Source organism: Ciconia boyciana, chromosome 8 (assembly GCF_034638445.1).
Source record: "Ciconia boyciana chromosome 8, ASM3463844v1, whole genome shotgun sequence".
Taxonomy (NCBI): Eukaryota; Metazoa; Chordata; class Aves; order Ciconiiformes; family Ciconiidae; genus Ciconia; species Ciconia boyciana.
Genome location: NC_132941.1, coordinates 3,286,417 through 3,297,396, shown reverse-complemented (window position 1 = coordinate 3,297,396; position 10,980 = coordinate 3,286,417). Strand labels below are relative to the sequence as shown.

The 10,980-nt window shown below is 36.0% G+C and overlaps 1 protein-coding gene across 4 annotated transcripts in view; it reads right to left on the bottom strand.

The window, feature by feature from the left end:
* Positions 1-245: 245 nt before the first annotated feature.
* DENND4A (DENN domain containing 4A) overlaps positions 246-10,980 on the bottom strand; it is a 56,894-nt gene continuing 46,159 nt past the window's right edge. For all 4 annotated transcript variants that reach the window (XM_072871661.1, XM_072871664.1, XM_072871662.1 and 1 more), the window contains 10 exons: positions 10,533-10,743; positions 9,292-9,386; positions 8,128-8,303; positions 7,881-8,027; positions 7,208-7,418; positions 6,701-6,955; positions 6,066-6,183; positions 5,211-5,373; positions 4,297-4,361; positions 246-4,071 (listed from right to left, as the gene is read on the bottom strand). In XM_072871661.1, coding sequence (XP_072727762.1) covers positions 3,935-4,071; positions 4,297-4,361; positions 5,211-5,373; positions 6,066-6,183; positions 6,701-6,955; positions 7,208-7,418; positions 7,881-8,027; positions 8,128-8,303; positions 9,292-9,386; positions 10,533-10,743 — 1,578 coding nt within the window. In that variant the 3' untranslated portion in view covers positions 246-3,934. The remainder of the gene's footprint in view (positions 4,072-4,296; positions 4,362-5,210; positions 5,374-6,065; positions 6,184-6,700; positions 6,956-7,207; positions 7,419-7,880; positions 8,028-8,127; positions 8,304-9,291; positions 9,387-10,532; positions 10,744-10,980) is intronic.

The following is a 10,980-nucleotide window of genomic DNA, read 5'->3' as shown; positions in this document are numbered from 1 at the left end:
ACTGCTTGAGTTTTGTTTTCCTCCTGACACTAACCTCTGAAATTTACAGATTATTGTATCCAGCACTAATTCTTGTTGTTAGCACTGTCTTCTACATAACCACTATGAAAAAATGCCACTGACATCAACTATCAACAAACCTGAAAGGTTTATTGTTAACAATGCCTCGTGTGAGCAAACAATGTAGTTGCAGACATTTCTGTCATTCTAATCCAACTAATAAAATGTTAATGAAAATAACCAGAAAGATTTTAAGCTTTTTATTGACTCGCTGTAAAACTTCTTTTTTGGATGAGACAGAAAAAAACCTTAACATTGTGAACACTGACTTGCATATTTTAAAGGAACTACAAACCAAAGCAAACATCCAACATACTGTTTTTTGGTAAATAAAATTTAAACATTACATATTTACAAATCTACAACCATTCATTTAAAAAGTGCTGCTTGCAGACTAACAAAGTACCATTTTTAAATCCCAGTGAGATAATATCCTGAAATACCCCTCTCTGTTATTACTATTTGCATCTCCCATTTGTTACACAAAGATTTTACATGCAGGAATTTTCTCTTTCTTGGGGTACAAATCATTTAATTTGCCAGTGGAAGTCTAATTCTGCAGGCTGTAACTGTACCAACAGCAAACCTTCTCAAAATGGGAAACAGTTAGCAGTGTCAGAGAAACAGCACAAGTTCTATTCACATTTCAGTATTTCATCTCCAGTAATTATTCCAGTGGAACCATAAGTAAAGCAAAATATATATTGCACTGCAAATGTAAACCCTTTGTTTAAGGTTTTTGACATAAGCATTATTTAGTACACAAAAGGAGAAAATTCAGTTCATACAAAATTTTAAATTGAAAATATGTCTCAAATATTTTATTTATTCATCTTTGCGCTATTGGAAAATATATTCAAATTGCTTTTCTAATAAAGGACAGTGAGATTTGAAAACTATTTCAACATTGAATTGTATGATGCTTTAAAATTATCCACCTCAGGACCTACATTTTGAATATTATGACTTGCATGAGGAAAATTTCCCACTTAAAGCATATCACTATTCCAACTATATTTTATTATAGTATTTCTATAGTGGACTGACTTGCAACAGACTTTATAAAACAATTCATTAAGTATAATGATTTCACTTGATGAACTACTACATGATACAGTAATTTAAAAGCACACCCAAATAAACATCAGCAATGCTTCAGGAGTGCCACTCTGAGGATGCAAGAACACAGTAAGATTGCTTCTTGTCTGAAGGATGCATATACAATCCTTTTCATGGTACAGTATATACTCTTCTGATAATACTGGCAGGACTGCTGATATTTGAATGAAGTGGCAAACTTGCTGGCTTTTTAAGTCTGAAGACAGTTGGAAGTACTTACAACTAGGCTGGGACTAGAATGGAGAAAGTGGGCCACGTATTACGAGCGCTGCATCTATTCCTGTGCTAGCACACACAGTTGCAGTGTTATGTCCTAGTAAGTGAGAGGTGGTTAGAGACCAGGCTCAGTCGCTTCTGCCAGACTAAAATAGGAAGTGGGAAGCTCGCTTCATAGCTCAGTACCTCTAACACACCACGGCAGCTCTGGAAAAAGCACTTGCCCTCCTTCATGGCTTGAAGGTCCTATAAAACAGTGGCTGCCCCAAGGGGTAAATGACATGGGAAACAGAACTGCAAAGAGCTAGGAACGTTACCTTATACACAGCACAAACATGTATGAGTTTATATACACAGCAACTACTGTATGCAACTTTTACTTGGTAAATACAGTGTACCTACTGTACAGAGCAGAGCATACATGCACACTAATAGGTACTTACAATGAATATGTTAAAAAATAACCTGGTGTTTTTCACAATAGTTCAGAAGAATGAAGGGGGTGTGTATCCACCCTACACTGATACACTGTTTACCATCTGCCTGGGTGAAAAAAGTAGCTATATTTCATGCATGAGGAATACTTTACAAGCGTGGCAGTACAAAAAGAGAGCATGATAAGTTGTTAAAATAAATTAAATGTGAAAAATGTTGTAAGTGTAGCATGCTAGCTCCACCTCAGGGTGGGGGGATACTTTCAAAAAGGTCAGCCACGTAATTAGCAGCAAATTAGAGAAGAGGTATTACCCAATGAAAGCTGTATCCCACAAGACTGCATCTTGCAATTATCATCAGCATATACCTGCAGCTCTACAAATTTTAAATCCTTTCTCCTTAGGGCAGCATCTTCTTACTACTTTACAGAGGTCTGGGAGGAGGTTACATAGAGCTTCATAGCAGCATTACTTCTCATTTATGCCTCTAAGAGGCTCACTATTTCATTTAATAAAGTAAATGTGAGCTTTAAAGTTTATCTCCTTTCTGCCTAACTAAATATTGCTGTATTATTACACTTGCAAACTAAAGAGATTTTAAAAAATACCTGCTAGTTGGCAGACCAAAATATAAAATCTAAAGTAACAGCTGAATATTTAGAAGTATAACAACAAATAAAAGAAATTAGAATTGAAACACCATTAAGATTACTTAAAATAAAGCTATTTGTTAAAGCATGGTTCAATTTGTTTAGGGTGTTTTAGACAATTCAATGTCTGTTTTCCCACCTCCATACAAGACTTCTGGTATTTTCTCTGTAGCCTACCTTCTGGTGAGGAGTTGCTATGTGACTGAGAGCACAGAACGTTTTTTTTTTAAATCTCTAGAACAAGAAAACATGAGTCAAAAGCCATGACTCCACCACAAGGACTGACATAGCATTTTTCTTCACAGAAAAAAAAATGTTTTGCCTGTGAAATAGAGACCAAACATTCCAAGTACATTTAACTATGCACAATATGCCCTAATAAGTTACATTCCCTATATATTCCCTGTAGCAAGTTTGCTGTATCTACTTCAGTTAAAAGCTTTGGATTAGCATTATGTACGTGCCATATTTAGTGTGTTTCAAACACATCCACCAAGACTCCAAACACTGCATGTTTATGAAGAACTTCTTGCAGGCTGTCATTTGCTTTGTATTACATCTCTAATGAGGTCACATTAACAAATGCCAACAACTGAGATGTACTGATTCCATAACAATCTGTAGGACTCTTCAGTATGCTTTGTCTTTACTAGGGAGTGGGGAGTGAAGGGAACAGGAGAGGAAGAGGAGATTTCTACAGAAGTGTTTTACAGAGACATCAGTGTGTTCATTAGTAGAGTTTTACAGAAGTTTACCATACCTTCCTTCTGATTGCTGTGGTAACACATTTTCCATGTGTGCATGAGAGAACTGTATCTAGAGTACTGTCTAGGTGAAGGTTAACATTTTCTATTCTGCTTTAAAAACAAATCACTCTTCAAAAAGTAACTGGACAAGTTACTATAAACAGCAGTGTACTGCAAAAAAAAACCACCCCACTGTATTGCTTATGCAGCAAGTCCATTTAAAATTCACTCCAGTAATTTAAAAAAATTAAAAAAATATCAACTTACTATAAACAATTTAAAATATGTATAATACAACTTTGTATGCTCTTCATAACATCATGAATATTCAATGTAAACAATAGATTTTGAAGAATTTACTTCGCTCACATTAGTTTCAGTGCATTGTTTCTGTCCACCTGTTACTTAATTTTTTTTGAGAAGGGAACTGTAATATGTTGTCCCAAGTTAAAGAACTGATTTTGTTTAGAATCTTCCTTTCTACACACTGATTTGCAGAAAGGACAAGGGACAGGGAAATAATATTTGGCCCATTTTTCACTCTGTCCATTTCCACAACTGTAGATAGGCCTAATTTTTCCAAGGCCTTCTGCCATAGTACATTCGTACATACGTTCTTAAACACTGAAGACTGAGATGTTCCTTGTGACTGAAGTGGTTATTTTACACAGGTATACATCATAGGTATCACCTCTTTATCTAGGTATATTTAAAGATATGGTTCTCCAAAAATCTTTCTGCATTCCATCACTCCAGTACTTGGTGGTCTATCACAGTTATGAGTATTCTTCACTTGATTAGCTGTGAGACGATCATAGGCCATTTTGTACTCTCTGTCAAAAGCATCTGCAGAAATAGGAAAACAACTTCTATATACCGTGCTCAAAAACACAACCCAAATACAATGACAGCTAGTACACTTATCAGCAGAAAATAACTGCAAAGTCCTTTTTATTCAGCACTTACCGTTGAATGACACACATCTAATCTACAGATTTTTTTTTGGAAGCTGAAAAACTAGTTTGCATACATTCATCATCTATGCTTATCTGAATAATTTATAAAACTTACCTATATCAATGTTATCTCTTCCTAGGGCAACAAGTGAGAGAAATAGTATTTCTCTGTAAAGGCTCCTGAAATTGTAAAAAGAAATGTCAATTTATATACTGCAATAATATACCACAAAGCAATCTCTATTAAAAATAGATTGAAGCATTTAAAGATAACTTATTTTTCAAAAGTGGCATTTTGGACATAATTCCTGATTGCCACATCCAAAATGTTGTCATTTCTGACCTCTGGAGAATGCCCTGGACTCGCCACATATGGAGATCACTTGTGGTAGGTCCTTCAGGTGTCCACTGGCGTGCTGGGAGTTGCACCAAGTGCATGCAGAGTGAAGCATGCACTTAAGGCACTCAACCAAATTCCACCAAATTTGACAAACAGGTAAGGAGCTTGCTTTTCTGCATTTCTACGTTATCTTGAAAAAGCAGGCAGACAAGCAAATAAACACCTTGTCAATACTCCAGCCGTTGAAAAGGCTGCTATATATCTTACTATAAATAAACATCAGTAAATCCAGGCAAGAAATACAAATTCATAGGAAATAATTTTCACTAATTCCACTGCTAATGGAAAATATTTAAACCCCCACTAATATATAAATAACATTTAATAACAAAATATACACACATATACACACTCCCTACTTGATTTCCCATCATTCGGAGTTAAGAAAAAAAGGTGGTTGTAAAGAGGAGAGGAAAAAGTTAAAAATAGTTTATCTGATTTTTTTCTAAAATAAGTTTGTGAAAGTTATCACAAAAAAGAATATTTATGAGACTGAGTGATAAATTTGAAAACACTCCTGCAAAAACAGTGCTTTTTTCTTTAAAAACACACTATGAAAATACCATTCATATTACAATAGCCTTATTGTTGTCCAACCTTGCTCCAGTTAGGCATGTTCATATTCTTACCTTTGTCTTTTAATATGTGGCCATTTGTTCAGTCTCTCCAATATTTGACTCATTGGTCCGTACACATCATTCATCTTAATGCTTTTCACCATACTTCTCAAGAGCTCCTGATTAAAAGAGTCATCATCTTTTTGCAATAAATGGACCATTGGGTACTTCTGGGCTGAAAAACATTAGAAATGCTGTAAGAATAAATATATTCTTTGCATAGCAAGTAGAAAGTTATTAAGAAAAAGTGAGAGGCTACACAAACTGTGAAAATGTTGATATATATGTAATGAACAAAGAACAATAAACATCAAGTCAAAAGAATATCAACATAAGGAAACACAAAAAGCACATAAGAGAAAACTCAACAGCTGTAATGAATCATGAGCTATTTTCAGGCATATGATCCAACACTGGCAACAAAATTCTTAATAAGCAAATTGTAAAAATAAGAAAACAAGCTAAGTGGATGAACTGTCAATATAAGTTCAGTGTATCACTGAAACATATCCCCTCTTAATCCTCCCTTCCCAATGAAGAAAAAGCCACTGGAGATACTGATCAATGATTTGAAATGGATATGCTGGAAAACTAAACTTGTTCAAGCAGTTTACTGCTAAACATACAACCACCCTCCCTCCCAAAACAAGTCACACAAACTTAGAATAGCAACACCAAACTTAACACTCACTCTCAAACAAAAGAGTGCGATTTTGACCTGCAAGACAAAAAGTAGTATGATCAAAAATCACTTATCTTGCGTGAACTATCCAAAGACATCTTTTTTCAAACCACATTCTTCAGTTGCTCAAAATGAAAATCGTTCTTTAAGAAAAACCACCAAAAACCACAAGAAACAAAGCTTACTCTGAGCATTCCACAAAATATACAGAGGCTGCCTTGGATCCTGATGCAATTTCATGTTGTCCCATAGCATCTGAATAAGAACATATTTACTGTCCTCTGACATACAGTTTCGCGGAATCTGAATAGGAGAATACACACATAAAGATATTTTATTACAAAGTCATGGCAGAGGACTTCTGTATTTAAAATATACCTTCACATCTATAGGCCTCATGGTAAAAAGCTTTAATATTAAACTGCTGTAAAACCAGAGAAAGCTAAATCTGAACAGGATGTCAGTGACAATACTCAAATGAGTATTTTGCATATCTTCCTACAGTCCTAAAATCATAACTTCCTCCTCCTTCTACTGCTTAACTAGTCATCAAACTGCAATTAAACCAACTAGAAACTTATCTTCTTTGTAACTGAGGATCACAAATTACAGTGTGACTAATAAGAGCTAAACGCTTACCCCACACAAGTACTGCTGAGCTCAAGTTCTGGAGTTATGCATATTTTCCTTCAGTTGACACATTCTTTACCAATTCAGGACTGGGCCCAACATATCTAAGAGTTACTGAATTATCTAATGATTGCCTATATGGGAAAATAAGCATTTCTCATATGTCAGTATTTCTTATCTGATTCCATACCTTAGAGTTTTTATTACAGTGCTCAGAAGAAAGTATTAATCCTGGTAAGTTGCTGGGCAGGTCCAAGCGTCTGAAATACCACACCAAATTCCAGAACACAATAGGATGATGATCTACAAAGTCCGCCACTGTTATTACATGATCCCCTTCATTTTCAAGTAAGCTCTCAAGCTCTTTCCATACCACTAGAGGACTGAGATAAGGAACCGTGATAGGATCAGGACTAGGTAAGCGCCATTCTAGGCCTAAGGAATCCTATGGTAAAAAAGAAGAAATGCTATTAGTTGGAACGTCACTATCTTTACAAGGTCTTATGCATGCTTTTGTTCCCTATGAGACACGCCAACATCTAAAAGCTACAACTAATATTAGTTTAAATAATAAAAGCTAGTATTTCTCGTAATTTGGGATGGTTAATTCTGTTCTCCTAATTAACACTGTTTCACATTTCTCTAATCTATTGCACACTTAAAAAAAAATGACATTTAAGGTAGAAAAATTACACACTGTTGGTCCTTGCAAAGTAGCAGGCAGGCTACCAGTAGGAATGATATGGCTGATCTTCTGGTTTTCCTTCTCATCTTCTTCCAATGGACCAAAAGTACTGATACTCCTTGCTACAGGGTGACTTGTACATTCTGACCCAGAGATATTTTGTCTTCTTCCTGAGGGAATCTGGATACTTCTGGCACAAATATTGTCATGCTGCTTAGATTTGCTAGGAGGGGGAGGAAAATAATAGTTTAAGTATCTCAGCTTTGTGTTTTACTCTGAGTGCTCAAACATATACACAGACAGACAGAAAAAAACTGGAAATAATCGGCCTGATACCTCAAATTCTACCTCATCAGCCACCACACTCATTCATGCTACAGTGCAAGTTTTATTCCCCCTTGCACTGATAATGAATACAAACATCCTAAAAGAGGTCATAATTTCAGAATTGCAGAATTTCAGATGCCTACATTAATTTTTATATTAGGGATGAAATGGTAAACACCATGCTGAAAACGCATGATGCGGTCAACTCTGAGATAAGGGAGAGGCAGCAAGGAGATCCTCTCTCAAATCAATTTCTCCTCTTCAGACAGTATCTTATTAAATTTATTTCTATTGATGAGGAATACATGCACATCCACAGAGAACCAAAGTAATTTCTATGCAGAAAATGCAGGTTTACCTATTTGAATTTATATCCTCTTGAACAGACATTAGAGATGTAGCAAGGCCAACAGTAGCTGCAGTGTTACAGGACTTCCCGCTCTGATTTGCAAAAAGTGATGGGAACTGCATGTTTTCTGTAGAAGGGCTGGACTTCAGAAAATAACTGCAGGGAAAACAAAAGCTTAGTACTATCTAAAAAAACCAAAAAACATTTCACTATTATAAGCATTCAAAACTGAGGAAAATTCAAATACTGTTATTACCGTCCCGGTCGCCGAAGATCTCTGATTTCTATGCTTAAAAAAGGCAGGAATAAATTGCCACAGAAAGGACACGTGGTATTGAGATTTGAATCATCTGCTGTCCAACCTGCCATGATTTCTTCATCATGAACCAAACAGTCACAAGTTCGACATCGTGAACAGCTTGAGATGAGGACCTGCATACAGCAGATAACAAACTCCACTATAACACATTCTCAAAACTATTCTTCTTTTACAAAGCAGCTGAAACTATAGCCAAAATCTTTGCCCTTAGATGAATGCTGCTCACCACTTGCAGACAAGTTCAGCCACGTATCTGTTCCCAGGCTTTAGGTTGGAACATTTGGGTTTAACTTCATGTACTTCAGAACAACTATTAAATCTTAAATCCAAACTGCATTAGCAGACAGCTGATATGGTAAGTGACTGGAATGACCATTGTCTGAAAAATTTATTAAATGCAGGTCTTTGTTCTATTGTAGCAAGTAGACTAGGATCTGGAACAATGCTTGTGAAATAAATATACTTTAGCTAAGTGGGTTAGGTGATCCTTTTATGGCTTCCTAGAGTAAAACCAGCCAGTTATTCAACAATGTTTTTATTAACGATAACATGTCATTTGTAATCTGTTTGCAAACATAATAGTACAGGAATATTTACGCATCTACATAAATTATTCTTAGAATTTAAATACTCTTCTGTAGTGACTGCCTGTATAATAGAAATGAGGGGGGAAAAGGATGAAAATGACTAGTCATTAATCCAAATCCAGTGTAATAGTGAAAAGCAAAATTATCTTACTAGCAGGTACCACAAGACAGAGCTCGTTATCTATTCTGTGTTTTTAAATATATAGTGCTATTTAAGACTTGGTATTTTCACTTTGCACAAAATGTAGTTGTGCAAGGGATTTAGATGCCCAAATTCAATGGCATCCAATTCTCAAACTCTTGAGAACTGCAGCTTTAAGGACCAAAAGATGTGACTACAATAGAGACATTTCTAGAGCAAGATTTGAAACGAAACCTACTCTGTCAGAAATATTTATCTATCTTTCAGTGGATTAGTTTTAAGCTTTGAACTTTAACAGAGATTCAGATACCATTTATATTTAAAGACATATGCTTTTAGTGTATCAATTACAATCAATAAATCATTCTGTACCTCCATAGCGTAGTTCTGAAACACACTGGTACTACTTGTACTGCAAGAAGATATCAACTCTGATTTGTCAGGTAAAGGGAACTTTGAAAGAGACCCTATTAACCGGAAAAAAACCAAAGTATTAGTTATGCAGAATATGCATTTTCAGTGAACTGTTTTTCTGGTCAAACAATACTGCAGTTATAAAATGTGTGATGGAAGATTCAACAAATCAGATATACTCAGACAAAGAAACGTGAAGCTGCAGTGTGAGGCTGCCATCTGCCCAGCACCAACAACGGCAAAAATAAGATCTACCAACATAGAATTTCCATATGTTCGGTTTTCTTCTTTTACAACAGTTGGTAGCTTGGAAACAAATTTTACAGATGAAGTAATTCATACCCACACTTTCTGTCTGGACAAAAACTAGGGAAGGATAAGAGGTGCTGCTTGTGACTGCAGATATCCCTGACCCCTCTCTTCGCCACACTAAGTGAGCCAGGCTCCTCTCAGCCTCAGGATGCCCCAATTCCCTGTCCACAATGGCAGCCTCCACTGCCGCTCTCCAGTTCCTCCACATCCCACAAACTAGGGAGCCAAATCTGGGCATACTCTTCTAGGTGTTAAGTGGAGGGATCTAAGTAGACAGGTCTTCCTTTCATCCTGATTCTGCTTAACACACTGTACTCTATAATGACAGTAGTACAGAAACTGATACAACAGTCACTACCAATTATCCAGTGCAGATTAGGGAAGAAAAAAAAAAATACAAAGCCTGTCTGATAATCAGCTTCAACAGTGGCTTACAGAAAATTATAACAGTTTTCCAAAAAGGATTTTTACTACTTTTAGAAAACAAAACCAGACTAATAAAGTTACCTTTTGGAAGTTTTTATAGATGTTTTCTGGAGCTGTACAGCTTACACAAATAAGATGATTACATGAATACTGAAGGGCCTTAAAGGGTCTCTTATTTGCATATCTGTACCACCCAGAAACTTATTCAGGGACAGGATGTTACTGTGCAAGTTATTCCACAAGAACAAACATCAAAACAAGGTTCTACAATAAAAATATCCATAGTTATGGACATATCTGTATGAGTAATTGTTTGCAGTTAGGAAAAGAAAAATTAACCTCTTCCACAAAAAGGACTAATGACTAGGATGATCCCAAACTGAGAATTATGAAAGAACAACTTCTAAAACTGGAATATTTTTGTTCAGATGAACAAATGCAATGCAAAAGCTGTCTCTTACCACACTGGTCAAATTGTTTTGATGAGCCATCGTGGGAAGCTGAGCTTTCTAGGCTTGTCCTGCTGAGGCCAATTCCCTTAATTTCTGATGTGGTGTTCTCCTGAGGAGAAGCACTTTCAAAATCATTGCAGACATCTTCATCAGTTAGAGAAGTAGATTCCGAGTCCAGAGCTCCAAGAGATGAAACACTTGCTCGGTCTGAATTTTGATCCTGAGAGAAGAAAACAAATTCCACTGAGGAAAAAGAAAGCAAAAATATTTCTGAAAATAAGAGGCAGCCTTCTTTGTCTCAGTAAATTCAAGGCATGAACTTCCCTCCTTGAAAAGCCACTCAGCTCAGATCTGTATTCAGAACAAAATGTGAAACAAGGTGAGTTTCACTCAGGCTTAAATAGCTACATGAGGATTCTTTTTAAGAGATTCTCTGAATAAAGAGAGCTACACGAAA